We start from the raw sequence: 16,836 nt of genomic DNA, 5'->3' as shown, positions 1-16,836 counted from the left end.
AGATAAGTCTGTCCTGGAAAAAATATCTAACAAGAAATGCTGAAACTTGTCATAATTAACTACTGTGGTAATGCTGAATTTTTTTTTTTTAACCTACAGAGGTCATGTTTTTGTTAGAATGAATGTTAAAATGTTGACTGTCATCCTCCTTTAACCAATACCTGTCCAGCTTTTGGTAGTTGAGCAAGACAATGTGGCCCTCTAGGACCTTTTATTTTCACACTCTTTGGATTTCTTGGCTTGGATACTTCAGAAACTGCTTTTTTGATTGCATATTCAAGTGATTTCCGAGTCACAGAGTGCATCAGGGAGTGATGTGTGATTTGGCTGCTGCTCCCACAGGGTGCTTTTCACAGCTGCCAGTGCTGTGCAGTCAAGTGTGTGCTCATGGCCAGTTGCTTCCTTCAAAGGCAAGAACTTTGGGATGCTCCATGATTTTATGAAATTCAGAAGAGAAAGCATTCTTTTCCCAAAGCCTGGAGGAGTAGCTACAGATTAATTCCAGTTCATGCCTTGAAAAATCTCTTGCAAGAATATAAAATTGGTTTTGGTTAATGTGGTTAAAAAGTAAGCAGCTGTTGATGTTCTGTGCAGGGCATAGCTCCATAGAACAGAAACTGTTTCCCCTTGGGAGAAATTTCCAAAAATGATTGCGTAACTGATTTGGCATTCTTTTAAAGTAAAAATTAATATATATTATCTAGAGTGTCAGTGTTATTTTTACTTGGAATGGGACAGGAATTTTAAAATCCATTTAATGCTCCTTGACTTTATGCTTAAATAAAAGGTTCTCTACAAGGTGATGATAATTGTGTAGGAAGTTAAATTATTTTCATGTTCAGAATATTTCCTAAGAATTTTTTTATAAGAAATACCAGTGTATTTTTAGAATGTTTTGTGAAAGAAGCAACACTGGGTTTTTTCCCTGTTAATAACTATTCATTCTGTTTGCTTTTTTTCTTTTATTGTTTCTCTCCTTTTTTTGTTTTACAGATGGTTTCATCAAGGCACTAACCCATACACTGGGACTCCAGATTGGCTGTACTCAGGTGGCTATTTTGATAGAAATTTCTCAGACTGTCCAGACATATACTGAAATTCCAGAAGCAATTGCTCATCTCATCCGGATATCTAGTTACTAGATTTCATTTCAAGCCAGTTACTCTGGTTTTGTTGATAGCAAAAACCAGCTTTTCAAAGTAAATTTTAACAGAAATTCTATCAGTCAACAATCAATGATTTAATTCTCACTAACGTTGGATTGCCAAATATTTAAATACTGTTGTGCTCATTCTGTAAAGCTGCACCTGGAATCATCAAGTTTTCACTAATTTTCAGAGGGAGCTTTGGTTCTCCATTTCCTCCCCTAGTTTCTCTGCCAGGAGGATATGCTGTATCTGTAGAGCACATAACATCCTTGAAAACTACATAACTTAAATAAACTAGAGATAATATCCTTGATACTTAGTACAATAGAGAAGCAGCTGAAGTTTTTGGCACTCGGAGCAGGGATGAAAAGCCAACATGGTACCAACAGGATCAAACCCAGTCCTGTCACACTCCCATACTGTATGTAGCACTCCCTGGGGACAGGAGCTCCTGGCCCCACTCTCAACAATTCCATAACTGAGAGGCCTGGGAACACAAAACCCAGCCCGAGCCTCTCACACTGTAGTTGTCTGTTACAAAGTCTTCACAACTTTGGGACACTGTGAGCATTAAACTGTATACCTGTGATAAATCCCATAGAGCATACGTTAGGAGAAGGGAAGGGCACACCCAAAATGTGCTTTTCCTCAGGTCAAATGCTGTTAAATGCTGTTCTTACCATAGGAGAAGCTTTGGAAGCAATAGCAGAATGTCGAGGTGGTTCCAATGTACAATATATTGCTTGCTACCACTTGGAGGCTTAACTCTTGTGCACTACCTTTGGCAGCTTTGGCACTGTGTATGCTTCTAGACTAAACTTTCCTTTGGAAGCACTTCTGTGTGTGTGTCCACGCAGGTTCATGTTTTGGGGAAGTTTTGGTTTGCATGTTTCTCATTATTAGGTCATGTCTGTTTTGTATGTTGTGAAAAAGCAGAATCAATTTAAAGCTTTGGCAGAGTTATACCTATTACAAGTTTCCTGTGAGCACGTGATGTCAAAAAGTGGGATTTTTTTTAAAATTTTTTTTTGTTCCATTCAAACCATCAAAGCCATATAATACTGGAAAGAATCAATTACTGAACTGATGCATTCATTTTCTTTCAAGTGGTATACTTCAGAGGCCAGGGTGTGGAGAGAGGCTTGAAAAATTTGGTCCAGTAATTAAAATTTATCCTTATGTTGCTGCTTTTTTGTGAAAGTTTTTAATTGAGTAACAAGGCAAAAATGGAGAGTGGCTGTGCTGCTGTGAAGCTTACAGTAATTTCAAAATTGTTGGTGTTAAGTGCCAGCAGCATGAGGAGTTCAAGAAAGAATTGGTCTGATTTGTGTCCAAAACATCTGTGATTTCATCCAGAAAGTAGATTTTTGAAGTGTTTCTCTCTCAGAGGATTAAAAAGCAAAAGAAAACATATTCATAGAGAAATTCTTCCAGCAAATCATGTGTATGACAATTGGATTACATTTGGAGGAAATTTAGTTTTCTTCATTGGAAAAATAAGAGAAGCTGTAAAACTTCAAGGCAGTAAGGAAGGGCACAATCTGACTCTTGTTCATGGCAACTTGATTCTGTTGCCAAAAATTGTAATTTGTGTTGATGGAAGTCCTCAGAACTTGAGCTGGACTTAGTGGCACAGTGGGGTTGTGTTTGTTCCTGGTATGGGCACAGGCACTTGTGAAAAGACACTGCTGATCCACATGGATCAGCATAAAAATAATTTTTATAAAAACCCGAGCTTTAATGACAGTTAACCCCTGTTAATCAGGCACTGTTAACCCCTTTCCAAACGTGCTGCACGTGCCATAGGGAATTTTTTTTGTTAGGTGAGGATTGAAATGAATCACATATTAGACCAGTGGGAGTTTAAAACTTACTTTAATTACATAGTGTGTTCGATGCTGGAGTGATGTTTTTAAAACAATGCCTATAAATAGAAATTGCCTGAATGGAAAAAAACTGTACAGATGTTCTAAGAGGAGGTGTACAGGTTAGCATCCCTTTTGTCTAAGCCAGGATTTAAATTCAAAGACCTAAAGCCTTGTCATTATGTGAAAGCATGAAACAATTGTACCAATGTGTTTAATCCAAACTTCAGTATAGAATCTTCATGGGATATAAAAAGAAACTGGGAACATTTCCAGTGTAAGAACACTTCATTAGTTACATCTTCACCCCCGTCTCCCTTTCCTTTAGTCTGAAGTTTTCAGAAAAATTTCAGATTAGTTCCAAACCCATTCTTTTAATTTATTATTCTTCATTGGCAACACTTTCAGAACCCTTTCCCTGCGCTGCTGACACGGCTCTGCTTGGCCAGCCCTGGCATTCCTAATGCTCTCAAAGTCCAAAAGTTTTTATTTTCGATGCAGATCTCGCCTCAGTAGTTTACGTGTCAAAACATTAATAACTTTGCACCTTTTGAAAGAATGTCACTTTTATAACTTGATTAAACACTGTATATAAGATAACTGTGTTAGTATATGTTAATACAGCTACATAGAGAAACCAGCTAGAAAGAAATTATAATAAATACTTAATAAATAAATACCCTTTGGGCCTCTGGATGGTGACAGAGATTTTTGTGAGACCTGTACAGAGCAGCTTGTGGGGGGCCAGGAGGACTTGGGCTTTGCTCAGCCACCTTGATTTCATTGTGATGGTTACTGGACAAAGATGATTTAAATTGGAGTTTTGGACACCTCCAGCCCTGGGTGGAGGTGCTGGGTGGGAATTGTCAGCAGGAAGAGCCTCGGGGCACTCCCAGCTCTGACCTCACATTTCTGTGCTGATGGATGATGATGGAGAGGCCAGGTGTGAGCTGGAGCTGGGGAGAGAGTGGGCTTCTGGTAAAAAATGTTATCAATGTGAAAGTTCACTTGGTAGTTGCTGTACAGCATTTGTATCTTGGAGGTGATGTCCTGCTGAAAATGAGGAGCAGCTTTTCAAACATCCTGCATTTATAGAACTCTTGGAACCTGGATTGACAAGGACAAGGAACCATCTATCCTAGAAGAGACCTAATGAGAACTATTTATTCTTGTTCAATAATTTAAAACAATTTCCCAGTAAATTTTTCATCCAAAACCATTTTTAAAAAGCAAACCCCAGACTCTTCACCTAGCGCTGCTGTTGGGAACACACCTGCATTGGCTCTTAGCTAAACCTGCGATTTGGGTCAGGGAAGCAATACTGAAATACTGTGAGGCAACCCGGGCTTTGGCCATGGGCCCTGCGTGCCTTTCGTGGAAGGATTTATTTTTTGTAACCATTCCCAGGAATAAAGGTTCTGTTGGAGACGCGCTGGCCCTGGGCTGTGCTCGGCTGAGGGACGGGATGGGGCCGAGGGGGTCATGAGGGCCTAGGGAGGGTGAGGGGGGAGCGCCGCCATGTTCCGTGACACAGCAGGGGCGCCTCGCCCCGCCCCCTTTGATTGACAGCCGCGCCAGCCAATAGCGCGGAGCCGCGGCGGCGCGCGCCCCGCTCGGGGCGGGGTTCCGGCGCGCGGGGCAGGAAGAGCTGAGGCGGCGGCGGAGGAGGAGGAGGAGGAAGGAGGCTGAAGGCTGAAGGTACCGCTTGGGACCCGCCGGGCACCCCCGGGACCGCGCGCCCAGCGGCGGCCGGGCTGAGGTCTCCTGCCGGGGGAAGCCACGAGGAAGGCGGCACGGCGGCATCGGGGGGCCCGGCAGAAGATCGCGGCCTCCGGGCGGGCGGGGGATGCCCGGGCCGGGCCGCGAGCCCCCCCTGTCCCGGCTCGGCTCGGAGTGTTTGCCCGGCGGCGGCGCCGGGGCCGGGGCCGGCCGGGCTGGGAGCGCAGCGCCACCCCCGAACAGCCGCACAGTCCCGCGGGGCCGGCCGGGCCCGGCAGCGCCGCCAGGCCCGCGGGTCGCTCAGTGCGGGAGGGAGGCCGGGGGTCACCGTGAGGGTCGGTGGAGCACGGGGCAGCCTGCGGGGCTCTGCGGGGTCTGGAGCCGCAGTCTGAAGGTACAGCAGCGCTTCCTGCTTTGAAACATGGCTCGAACTGAAGAAGGAAGCGCCAGGGGACGGTGGCTTCATTTCAAGTGCCTCAGCACACAGGCTGCCCTTTATTAGTGGAGGGCTCTACAGCCTTCTGTCTTCATCCAGGGTTCTGCTTTAGCTCAGTTGAATCACCCTGGAATTCTGCAGGCAGCAGAACAGATTGCTTTTGTGAAGCCACCTGGTAAAGGTTGGAATTTGATACTGGGAAGAGAGGATGTGGGAAGGTTTCTCATCACACCTGCTGCTCTCTCTCTTTCCAGGATGTCTTCAGGTGCATTATTTCCAAGCCTGGTGCCAGGCTCTCGTGGCTCCTCGAGCAAATACCTGGTGGAATTTCGGGCAGGGAAGATGTCCCTGAAAGGCAGCACCGTAACTCCAGACAAGAGAAAAGGCCTCGTTTACATCCAGCAAACCGATGATTCCCTCATTCACTTCTGCTGGAAGGATAGGACTTCAGGCAATGTGGAGGATGTGAGTATGAGCTGATGTTTCAGTGCTGAGGTGTTATGTCATGTTCTGATCTGCTGGCACTGCAGGAAGAGATCCTCCAGGACAAATTAGGGTGAGAATGTCACTGACAGACCTGCACTTCCACATGCTCTCTGCTCTGAGGAGCAGATGGAAGAAAGTTGGTGGAGGAGGGCATATGGATTTGGGAGGGGAAAAGGAATATTGATGCATTTTCTCAAACATTTGTTTCTCCTGACACACTTTCCAGGATTTGATTATTTTTCCTGATGACTGTGAGTTCAAGAGAGTCCCACAGTGCACCACAGGCCGTGTGTATGTATTGAAGTTCAAGGCAGGATCAAAACGACTCTTCTTCTGGATGCAGGTTTGTGGGAAGCCAAAGACAAAGGTCTTGGATCAAAATCCCCCCAGCATGACTCATACCAAGAGCAATTCTCTTGCAGGAGCCCAAGACAGACAAGGATGAGGAGCACTGCCGTAAGGTGAACGAGTATCTCAACAATCCCCCCATGCCAGGGGCATTGGGTGGGAATGCCAGCGGAGGCCACGAGCTCTCAGCACTGGGAGGTACAGTCCATTCTCTGCTCCTTCATGTCAGAGGCTTTTTTTCTTTTTAAATTTATGTCTAGACTAAGCCCCTAGAGTTCCCTAGGAAGAAATCCCTGATGGCTGTGGAGGGTGAGCTGGGGACAATGTTAATACCAGAAGCGTAAATGTGCTTTTAGCAGAATAAACTGTGCTGTTAAATAGGTGTAGGTTGAAAGCTAAGACTGCCAGGAGAAATCTCTTTGTTTCCAGTAGATTCTCTGGAGTCTTACCTCTTTATGAAACCAAGTTACATTTATCTTTTATGAAGATCATGAATCAGTAAACACTTGAAACTGTTTCTCCATACAGAATGTGATGCCAATTAATCTCCTGCTGTTTGAGCCGGAGTGCTGTGAAAAAAACCATGTGAATATGTTGTGTTTCAGAATGTTTTTGTTTTTAGGTGAGGGTGGCTTGCAAAGCCTTCTTGGAAACATGAGCCATAACCAGCTCATGCAGCTGATCGGACCAACGGGCTTAGGAGGACTTGGTAAAATGCTTTAATATCTTTATGCCAAAATGGTATTTTCTCCTGCCAGGTTAAATCTTACCTGACAATGTTCTCAAGCAGTGCTATTGATCTCAATAGCGCTTCTTTCATGTGAGAAGGCAAGGCCCTGCCTCGGAGATGAGCTCAGGGACAGAAAAAGGGTACCAGATTCTACACAGCACTCATCTCAGGGCTTGATCTGCAAGGAACTGTGGTTCTGCTCCTTGCTGCACTGAATCTTCTGGTTTTTTTCCCTTGTTTTTTTCTATTCCACTTTTTCTTCCCAAATATTCACTGGAGCAGGGGCTGAAAACCAGTGATTTCTCCTGGTGAATGTGCTGGTTACCAAGCTGTGGAATTGCTTGTGTTGTCTCTGATTCAGTGAATATTTGTGTACAAAGTAGAAAGAGTTCAAGAGGAAGGTTGGAGTGGTCCCACCCCACAGCACTCCCCAGTCAGGGGGGCAAGGCTCAGGGCAGGGCTCTCTCTCCTGGGCAGCCCTGGGGAGAGCTGGAATCACTGGGTTCTGAAGGGGCTGTGGTCTGTTCTCAATGCCATCCATGCTCCAGGAGCATTTTCTGACAGGTCAGACCATCAAGTGTAAATAGGCAAAGGAACACAGCAGTGACAAAGATTCTGTGCTTAAGCTCAGAAGTCCATTTTTGTGGATCTGGCTGATGTCTTTTTAGCTTCAGATTCAAGTCTCATATTGGTGGGATGCTCAGATGCAAATCTCGTGGTAGTGTTGGAAAAGTCTGGCTTTTTAGGGTGTGTTTGGAAAAGATCTTCCTCTTGAAGCTTCACATAATCCTGACACTGTCCTCCTTTTTTCCACACTTTTCCTCAGCAATTCCTCTTTCCTTGCCTTTACATCCAGCCCTAAGCCAGATTGACATGTAACAGAAAGAGAACCATCTGCTTGCTGCTGCAAACAGTGGTTATGCTGAGTCCCTGGGGATCATTTCCCCTGGGAGTGTTGTCTTTGTCACAGCTGGTTTACATCTCCTGGGGCTCTGCAGAGCTCCAAAGGAGCTCTCTTGCTCCTGGGTCACTTTTACTGTGAAATGGAGCAGAGCAGTGTGTGGTGAGCTCCACGTGCCATGCCTGCTGCTGGGGAAGCTCTGGGATAAGTGACAGGAGGTGTTGGTTCCATGGGATTGTTCTGTACAAGGAGGGACTGGCAGGGCTCACTCTGACCTGCAGGCTCTGTAGCAGCAGTTGGCCACGGGTTTGCTCACTGAGTGCTGCTGTTCTGTCCTCTGTTCCCAGGTGCTCCCAAAGGTGGGTGAGAAGTGCAGGTGCTTTGTGTGTATAATAAGGTGTGAAGGAAGGAGCTGCTGATGGGAAATGGAGTGTTTGGCTGATGTGGCTCAAAGGAGTTGTAGGGGAGCGGTCAAGTCCCTGACAACTCCAGGGAGGGCAGCAGTCAGCCCTTTTCCCAGCTGAGGTTCTTGACCCTGCCATAAGTCCTTGGTAGTTGGGAAGTGTGATGGAGGAGGCTGATTGTGGTTTCTTTGGTATAAGGCTGTTGGTTTCCTGCTGGCTGCTCCCCTGAGAGTGCTTGGTGTGTGGAGCTGTCCTTCCTTTGCCTGTGATGTGTTTAAGAGCTTGGCTGATTCTGTTGCTGCATCTCTGGTTTAGGTTTGAAGCTGCAAACCCCTGGTCTGTGAGGAGAGAGTGGTAGTGACTCAAAGATGCCTCTGGATCTTCCTCTGAGGGCCTTGGTTTTAAAGTTCAGAGAAAAGTTGGATTTTTGGTGTAGCAGATAAGAGGAGAGGGCTGTGTTACAATGATGTACGTACGGCACAAACCGGAGTAACTTCATCTTTGTGTACACCTAGAAACTGAGTCATTTCTGAGATGTTCAGCTCTCTAATGGGGATGCAAGATCAGAAAAGAAGATTCTCTTAATTTGCAGCAGGGGATAGGAGGGTGGGTTGGGCTCTTTCACCCCCTCCTCTATTTTAGCAAATAAAACCTTTCAGGTACAAGAGCATCCTCTCCAGAGAAGAGAGGTGCAGAAAACCTGAAAAAATAAATGTCTAAACCAGATATTCTTTTATATTCATGGAAGGTGGGCTGGGTGCACTGACAGGACCTGGGCTGGCCAGTCTGCTCGGGAGTGGGGGACCTCCAACCAGCAGCTCATCATCAAGGTAGGAGGCCTTGTCTGCCCTGGGCTATTGCAGTGGAACTTGCCACTGCTGTGGGAGGAATCATGGCTTATTGAATGGGGAATGTGGTGGGAATCAAGGCTGCTTATTACCTCTCTAAAATGAGGTAGGAGCTTTTCATACTGTAAGGGTTTGAAAAGAAGCTTTTCAGAACAGAAGAGGTTTTTGCAGGGAATTAATGACCCTAATTATCCTGCCCAGCTCTCGCAGCCAGTCTGCTGCAGTGACTCCATCTTCCACGACTTCTTCCACCCGTGTAACGCCGGCCCCGTCCGTTCCTGCGGCTGCCTCGGTGACCAGCCCCAGCCCCGTTCCCAGCTCGGGTAATGGAACCAGCTCAGCCACAAGCCCAACCCAGCCCATTCAATTGAGTGACCTTCAGAACATTTTAGCTACTATGAATGTGCCATCTGGAGCAGGAGGACAGCAAGGTAACAGTGCTCTGACCAAGCAGCTGCTGGATCCAGGAGTCCTTTGGAGCTGTTTTACTGTCCTGTCCTGTTCCACATTGGTTTGAAAGGTCTCTTAATTTTTTTGTTCCTGTTTTTTGGTGTTTTTTTTTTATTTCAATGCTGGTTTTGACTGCTTCAGGAGACTTATTCTCACTCCAAAACTGAGAGGAAAAAAGATGGTGGTAGTGTAATAATAATTTTAATACTCAGACCCTGACTAGATCATTTGATTTACATGACAAAACCACGGGATTTTGGGTGTAGTCTAATGGCCAACCCTTTGTTTTCTCCTAGTGGACCTGGCAGCTGTTCTGACTCCCGAGATCATGGCTCCCATCCTGGCCAACGCTGAAGTTCAGGAGCGATTGATGCCTTACCTTCCCTCAGGGGAATCCCTGCCGCAGACTGCAGAAGAGATCCAGAACACCCTGACATCTCCTCAGTTCCAGCAGGTAGATGCTGGCTCTGGGGGGAAGTGCACTTCTTCCCCCTTTCCCATGCCCTGCTTTTCCAGGTTCCTGGCACTGTTCAGAGTGGGAAGTTGCTCAGTAGAAGTGGAAAGGAGGAGGGACATGGTTTAATGGAGCATTAATTCTTCCTGCAGTCACTCAAGGGCAGATGGGAATGGTTTTTACTTTTTCTTTTGGAGTTGGGCTTTACCTTTCTCTTTACTATAAATTTGCTCTGGCAAATGACAGGAGTAGTAGCAAATTCATTATTCTCTTTCACCAAATAGGTCCTTAATTTCAGACTGAAGGGAGGAGATGCTCATGGTTCCTACACTACATCCCTTGAAACACCAGTCCTTAATTGCAGGACAGACACCATGTGTGATAAAAGTTGGTGTCTTACCGACCAATCTGAACTAGTAATTTACAGCAATTTATTGAAATTTGACCATTTGCAATATTTCAGGAGCTTAAATGACTGGTTTAGATTAAACTGTAGCAACTTCCATGCAAAAGGAAGTGAGGGACAAGTAATTGGTGATTATTTTACTGCATATCTGTTCCCAAGCCCTGCCCTGACAGGACTGCTCTCTTCCTGGGGTTACTGCTGCAGGAATCTGATGAAAACGTTATTTTGATGCTGTTGACTCCAATCCCACAGGCTTTGAGCATGTTCAGTGCTGCCTTAGCTTCAGGACAGCTGGGCCCACTCATGAGCCAGTTTGGGCTACCTGCAGAGGCAGTAGATGCAGCAAATAAAGGCGGTGAGTGCTGGTGCTGGTGGGAGCAGGAGGAAAGGGGGTTTGTTGGGGGTGTTGGCACTGCACATGACCACTGAATATGGGATGTAAGGATCAGCTTCACTCTAACTCTCCCTCTCTGAGAGTTGTGAGTCTGCAAGGTGACTCTTGCACTGATGTTTACAAGGAAAGGGTGGATGGGACAGGTGTTCCAGCAGACAGTGAGGTGTTGGGTGCAGTGAGAGAAGTTGGGGTTCTGCAGAGATGTGTTGGCTTTGTTTCCTTGCTAGAGATGCAGAAGACTCTGGAGATGTCACAGTCACCTTATTCAGGAATGCTTTTCTTGTGGGAGCCTTTAATGATTCACATGAAATCAGTGATCACAGTCAGGGCCAGCTCTGGCAGTGAGGCAATCCCTTTTCCCTAATGAGCTTTTGGCATCTCTCCCATTACTGCACTAATTCAACACAATTGAAGTGCATAAAATGCTGTGTAAGAGAGAGCTGGATGTGTGTTACTATTGTTCAAAATTTTCCTCCCTGCTAATTTATACTGAAGCAACTGTTTGCTTTCTAAGTAATGAAGCTTTAACCTTGTGTGGCTAATGAGCTCCAGCCCAGGAAATGAAATAACTCGTGTGTTTAACTTCTAGATGTAGAAGCCTTTGCCAAAGCCATGCAGAACAGTGTCAAGTCAGACCAAAAGGAAGGAGACTCTAAGGACAAGAAAGATGAAGAGGAAGATATGAGTTTAGATTAAGTTATTTGCTCTTCCTTACAGATACTCCTAGATACTAACTTAAGCAACTGCAGTAGGATTACTAACTTCATATTATGCTTATATAAATCTACAAATAAAGAAATTTTCTTTATCTGCCATACCGTTCCTTCCAATCTGTCCAGTATCCCTTCAGTGCTGATTATCCCTCTTCTTTTTCAGCCTGATGCTTACTCTTCCCAGGTAAAGTGAAAGAGAGTAACATAAAACTTTATTTGACTCCAAAGTATGTACCAGTGATTTACAAAGACCATCTTTAATACTACAACTTTAAAAACAGGTCATAATTACATTTAAGATGGACATGTTAAAAACCCATTTTACAATATTTACCCCTCATAAAAAAAACCCCACAATATAATGATATAAGTTACAAGTCCATTTTAGAAGCAAGATTTTGTCCCCAAGTGGCCAGAGATATATATACACACACAAATATATATATGACGTGTAAGTGCACGAGTGAACTGGGTGTCTTGGGAGGAAAAAGCTGCTTCAAGTGGAGACTGCACTACACCAGGGCTGAGGGAGGCTGAGCAGAAGCCAGGGTGGGTGAGGGCCAGGTGTGGAGGTAACCTTTCTACTTCTTCCCTTTAAAGCAGTGGTTTCTTGCTTCACACAACAGGACTTTTGTCAGTGTACTACCAGTGCTGAATGCAAGTGCAGAGCCAGGGGCGTTTGTGCCTTTCTGCTTTCCCTCAGCAGTTCTCCCAGCCTATTCTGTTCTTTTCCGATTCTTATAAATTATTCTGATAAGAAGATGCTAATTCTGTGAACAGAATTTTGTCCAAGTTCCCCCTTGCAGAGCTCTTTGCGTAGCAGTAGCAGGTGAGCTGAGACTGCCCTTGGGGGGAGGTTAAATGTGCCCTTGCGTATAAAACCCCAAAACCGACGGAATTAATCCAGTTTGTCCTAATTGCATTTATTATAAACCAGAAACCGCCTGCAGCCTTTATCAGCAGACAGTCTGTGACATTTATTAACAGCCTCAAGTGTTCTGTGAACTAAATCTATGTGCCTTGTACGTGTGGGGTGAAGGGAACAGGACTGAGGACGAGCTGCAGGGCTGCTCTGAGCTCCAGCCCACGCTCCCACCACGAGCCCCAGGGCAGCACGAGCCCTGCTGTGGATCCCTGACCACCCAGAAGGACTCATCTGTCACCACATCCCGCTCCAACTTTTTGGTTCTATTTGTGAAACATCACCAAAGTGCCCCCTTCTCCCCAACCATCCTCCCCTGCCCTCCTTCCCCTGGGATTTGTGGCCCCTCTGGTTTGGCCCAGACCTGTTCCTGCAGTCACTGGAGATAAGTGTATCCGAGCACGGGCAGTGCTCTAGTGGTGACACCGGGGCTGCAGCAGCGTTCTGTCCCTCAGGCTGTCCCTGATGTGGCGCTCAGAGCACAGGGCAGCCCTTCAGGCTGACAGAGCCCCAGGCAGTCCCAGCTCGAGGCAGGTCCACGTGCCTCTGGTTAATCTGCAGGTTCCTGACACAGCCCACAAGGTGAGGGAGGGGAGGTAACAGCAGCCCTGTGCTGGCCTTGTCTGTCTCTGCAGAAGAAACAAGGAAAAGCAGGCATTAGTCTGGCAAAGGCTTAACCTCTCCCTCACACCAGAAATAGTATCTCCATTGTCCTTGGGGTACTTCATTCTGGAGCACATCTTTCCCAACTCACCTGGCAGCCCTCCCAGGGAGAAGGTTGCCCTTGTGCTGGGTGCTGGAGGCTGGCTGGGTCCCACTGTGTGGTTGCCTTCTGTGTCCACATCCACCTGGATTACGTTTTTCCATTTGGTAACTTCAAAAGAAAACAACAGTCAGTGCTGCTTCCTTACCCAAGGAGCAAGCAAACCTCTGCTCTCCAGCCTAGACCAGTGCTGCAGCAAGGGCAAAACTTAAAACTTAAAGGGCCTGGCCTAGCTCTTGGGAAATGCCCAGAGCCAGAACAATCTCCCCCAAAACTTCACCCAGCACTGGCTGAACAAGATGGAAGTTTAAAATAGAGCTGTGCTGAGAGGGGGCTGCAGCTGTGCCCCCACCCCAAAAAGGGCTTGATGCAAAACAGCACTTGCTGCATGGCAGCTACATTAAAGGCTGAGTTTCCTGTACAGGTATGAATCCTGCAATCCCTGCTCCCAGCTATGGGCTTGGAGACCTTTGGACACACTCGACACCAAAGCAAATTGGGCTTTCACTTCAAGCTGGATACAGTCCAGGATGGATCAAGTCCTGTAGCACATCCTTGGCCTCGCCAGCAGCTCCATGAAGCGGAAAAACAACCTGCCTTGCCTGACTACCAGAGCTGACAGCACTAAGATCAGGCAGGAGTTCTTGTTAATTAGGAAATTGACTTCATGGCAGCTACAAACTCCCAAATTAAGCGCATACAGCAGGGGGACAGGGTTTAAATTGCCAAGCCTGGGCTTGTCCTGAGCTCCCCTAGGAGATGTGGGCTGAGCAGGGCTGGAACAGAGCCACAGAAGCAGGGGAACTGTAACCTCACCTGCAATGGTGTGCCACTGCCCGTCGCAGAGAGCTGGGCTCGTCACCGACGCCGAGAACTCATCAGCCCCAATGCCTGCTGTCACAGTGACCTGGGGTGAGAGAAACCCATCAGAGCTGGAGAGCTGAGAGGGACAGGCAGCAGACACCCACTCCCTCTGGAACCTGTGGGGAAGCCCCCCTCCCAGTACCTTGGTGTCCTCCATGTAGAGCAGGAGATGATGGCTTCTCCTCGTGCCGATGTGGAAGATGAGGCCAGAGGCACTGCGGGGACGCACCTCCAGTGTCACCTCCAAGTCCTGCTCAGTCATCACTGCATCAGCTGGAACAGAAATGCCATTGGTGAGGACAGGACCAAGGGCATTCCCATGGAATGTGACCCTCCTAGTCCCAGCCCACAGTGGGGTACCTAAGGTGATGGAGCCGCCATCCGCGGTGAAGAAGACGCCGCTCTCCAGCACGCCCTCGTAGCAAGGCGTCACCCCAAAGGTGCGTGAGGGGGGACCCAGGGGCCTCCCATCCAGCTGGGGGTTCCTCAGGCAGCCATCAAAGCTGGAGGCTGATGCAGCCTGTGGAGAGAGGCCACTGAGCACAGAAGGGGCAAAAGCTGGGAGGCACCAGTGATGCCATGGGACTGGGAAGAGGCTGAGAGGGGGTGATGCCATGGGGCCGCCAAGCCCTTACCGGTATGTGAGCCTTGGCTTTTCCAGCTGGAAGCCCCCCCACGTACAAGGGGCTCTGGGCCACGAAGAGCCCTGTGGTGGCCACTGCAGCACTCTGGGCTCGCAGCCCATCAATAACCAGCTGGGCCCGGCTCTGGTCTCTGCTGAAGAAGACCTGCAAGGAGCAAAGGTCAGTGCCAAGACTGGGTTGGGAGGAGCCCCAGCAAAGGGAGGCCTCAGCTCAGAGGTTCAGCCAGCCCCAGCTGTGATTCTGCTGTTCCCTTTGCTCCCCTGGAACTGCAGGGAACAGCAAGGGAACAGTAGGGATGTGCCATCAAGAAGCAGCACCCAGAGCAGGGCTGCAGGGAGCCAGCCCTTGCAGGGGCACTGATGTGGCTCAGGGAGGTGCTGCTGAGCCTGTGCCCCGCTGCTCACCGTGTGCCACCGGCGGTCACGGTACTTGTCCCTGCTGCGGATGCGCAGCCGGCGCCTGCCCAGCTCCACCAGGACCACAAAGCGCCCGTTGGACACAAAGAGAGCCATGGAGGAGCCCCGCTCGCCTGCCACGTAGAACAGCAGCCCACTGGAGGAGTTCAGCTTCACCTCCAGGGAGAAATGGGACCTGCAGGGACAGAGAGTGATGGGAGCACCCGGCTCTCCTGCAGCTGCACGGCACACGTGCTTCCAGGCCATGATCCCAGGGCCAGGATTGCATGGGGTGGGCACAGGGCGAGGCTCACCTCCACCCAAAGGAGGCTGGGATCTCATCAAACTCCCAGCGGCTGCTCGGGGTCCCCCCGAAGCGGGAGGAGCCCCTGGCTGTGCGGGGCTGGGGGTGCAGCTGGCACAGCCCGTCCTGGTCGTGGCGGCGGCCCTTGGGCGCTGGCTTGCCTGGCACCTACACAGTGTGCACAAGGGAATGGAGTGAGGGGAGCATCCCTGCCCTGCCAGCAGAGCTGAGCACCTGAGGAGGATGAGGAGGAGGATGTGGGGAGTTCTGGCAGCAGCTGGTACCTTGGGTTTCCGCCTGTCCTTCTTCGGAGTGACTCTGAGCTGCTGCGACTGCTCGCCCACGGGACAGCTCATGGTGACATTGATGCTCTCCACGTTCTGCTGCAGGTCCACCACCATCTGCGGCTCTGACATCCTACACACGGGGAGAAAAGGTCCCTGTCAGACCATCTGGGAGGTGGGAAGGGGCTGGGCCCTGCTGTGTGGAAGGGGCATGGTGTCACTCACCGTTTGACAAAGACGTTCCCGATGCAGCCGCTGAGGTTGCTGAGGGCCCCTGGCTCCGGGGAGCCCCCGAGGTGGAAGAGCCGGCGCTGTTCCTGGCGCCGCTGCCGCCGGCTGTGCCTGGCGCCCGTCCTGCCGTCCTGCAGCTCGTCATCCACGTACAGCCTGAGCCTGGGGGTGGCAGCAGGGGCTCAGCAGGACCCTGTGGCTGTGGGCAGCCCGGCCCCCACGGCACCCACAGCAGCACACGTACCCACGGGCATCGCTGTAGAAGGCCACGTAGTGAGCCCTGCCATCTGCATAGGCACTGTCAGTGATGACTTCGCTTCCCAGCAGGTTCAAGGCCAGCTGGCCCCTCTGGAGGGACACCTGGCACGTCCCCTCCTGCAGAAAAAGCATCACCCAGCAGCTCAGCAGCTGAACCCCACTGCCCTCCAGGAGCTCAGGGTGCAGATCTCACTGCAGATCCACATCCTGGCCCCATCAAAATCCCCTCTTTCCCAAGGGGAAGCAGCACCCTCCCCAGCAGCCCCACTGCTGGCATATCTGGGGGCCTGCAGGTGCCCACCTGGGTGGAGTGGTGGTAGAGCAGCCCCTCAGGCTGGCTTGTCTGGAAGCTGAAGCCACTGTAGAAGTCCCTCAGCCCCGGCACATCCGTCAGAGCCAGGGTCAGGTAGCCGTGGCCATGGACACTGACTGAGCGAGCAACCTGTGAGAGACAGCACAGCGGCAAGGTGGGAGCCTGGCCTGGCCTGGCTGGGGCACTGGGATATGAGTGAGGAGCTCTGCTTCCTTGCTGGCTCTGGCTGGTGCTATGGCCAAGCATGTGGAGCAAGCACCTCATGACGACCCCTTTACACTGAGGATGTGGGAGGCTTATGCTTGTTTCTGTGTGAATGAGGGGAGATGGGGCCTGTCCTGCTCCCTTTCCCTGCAGACCCTTCCCCAGCAGGCTGGCCAGGCTGCCAGGGCTCTGTGCTCACCAGAAGGTCCGAGGTGCACCCGTAGCTGACGCCCACAGTGCTCATGCGCTTCAGGTCCACGTATTTGCCAAGAGCCTTCAAACCCTTCATGCAGCCCCGGATGGGCCCACCCGTGGGGAAGAGAGATTTCAAACTGCAGGAGAAGCAGACAGC

At 49.4% G+C, this 16,836-nt stretch overlaps 3 protein-coding genes across 7 annotated transcripts in view; 2 read left to right on the top strand and 1 right to left on the bottom strand.

Annotated features, from left to right (window-relative positions):
* OSBPL2 (oxysterol binding protein like 2) overlaps positions 1 to 3,707 on the top strand; it is a 33,274-nt gene extending 29,567 nt beyond the window's left edge. For both annotated transcript variants that reach the window (XM_071446509.1, XM_071446510.1), the window contains exon 15: positions 994 to 3,707. In XM_071446509.1, coding sequence (XP_071302610.1) covers positions 994 to 1,096 — 103 coding nt within the window. In that variant the 3' untranslated portion in view covers positions 1,097 to 3,707. The remainder of the gene's footprint in view (positions 1 to 993) is intronic.
* An 888-nt stretch (positions 3,708 to 4,595) lies between these two features.
* On the top strand, positions 4,596 to 11,404 carry ADRM1 (ADRM1 26S proteasome ubiquitin receptor). Of its 3 annotated transcripts, none has more exons than XM_071447110.1 (10): positions 4,597 to 4,711; positions 5,423 to 5,633; positions 5,881 to 5,997; positions 6,077 to 6,200; positions 6,625 to 6,711; positions 8,786 to 8,867; positions 9,087 to 9,316; positions 9,632 to 9,789; positions 10,448 to 10,550; positions 11,179 to 11,404. In XM_071447110.1, the coding sequence occupies exons 2-10, from the start codon at positions 5,424 to 5,426 to the stop codon at positions 11,283 to 11,285; spliced, it is 1,218 nt and encodes a 405-aa protein (XP_071303211.1). In that variant the 5' UTR covers positions 4,597 to 4,711; position 5,423; the 3' UTR covers positions 11,286 to 11,404. The 3 variants fall into 3 exon arrangements, with proteins under 3 accessions (XP_071303213.1, XP_071303211.1, XP_071303212.1); XM_071447111.1 differs by lacking the exon at positions 4,597 to 4,711 and adding an exon at positions 4,750 to 4,772; XM_071447112.1 differs by lacking the exon at positions 6,625 to 6,711 and having other exon boundaries at positions 4,596 to 4,711.
* Positions 11,405 to 11,492: 88 nt separating this feature from the next.
* The window catches only part of LAMA5 (laminin subunit alpha 5), an 88,363-nt gene continuing 83,019 nt past the window's right edge, over positions 11,493 to 16,836 (bottom strand). For both annotated transcript variants that reach the window (XM_071447108.1, XM_071447109.1), the window contains exons 68-80: positions 16,684 to 16,816; positions 16,269 to 16,409; positions 15,954 to 16,084; positions 15,704 to 15,871; positions 15,479 to 15,611; positions 15,205 to 15,362; positions 14,900 to 15,086; positions 14,487 to 14,639; positions 14,212 to 14,371; positions 13,994 to 14,124; positions 13,804 to 13,894; positions 12,979 to 13,098; positions 11,493 to 12,853 (exon numbers count right to left, since the gene is read on the bottom strand). In XM_071447108.1, coding sequence (XP_071303209.1) covers positions 12,699 to 12,853; positions 12,979 to 13,098; positions 13,804 to 13,894; positions 13,994 to 14,124; positions 14,212 to 14,371; positions 14,487 to 14,639; positions 14,900 to 15,086; positions 15,205 to 15,362; positions 15,479 to 15,611; positions 15,704 to 15,871; positions 15,954 to 16,084; positions 16,269 to 16,409; positions 16,684 to 16,816 — 1,861 coding nt within the window. In that variant the 3' untranslated portion in view covers positions 11,493 to 12,698. The remainder of the gene's footprint in view (positions 12,854 to 12,978; positions 13,099 to 13,803; positions 13,895 to 13,993; positions 14,125 to 14,211; positions 14,372 to 14,486; positions 14,640 to 14,899; positions 15,087 to 15,204; positions 15,363 to 15,478; positions 15,612 to 15,703; positions 15,872 to 15,953; positions 16,085 to 16,268; positions 16,410 to 16,683; positions 16,817 to 16,836) is intronic.

This window comes from Agelaius tricolor, unplaced genomic scaffold (assembly GCF_023055355.1).
Source record: "Agelaius tricolor isolate 1412-34295 unplaced genomic scaffold, bAgeTri1.0.p SCAF_23, whole genome shotgun sequence".
Lineage (NCBI taxonomy): Eukaryota > Metazoa > Chordata > Aves > Passeriformes > Icteridae > Agelaius > Agelaius tricolor.
Note: the sequence above shows the minus strand (reverse complement) of the source record. Positions and strands in the feature narration are given on the sequence as shown.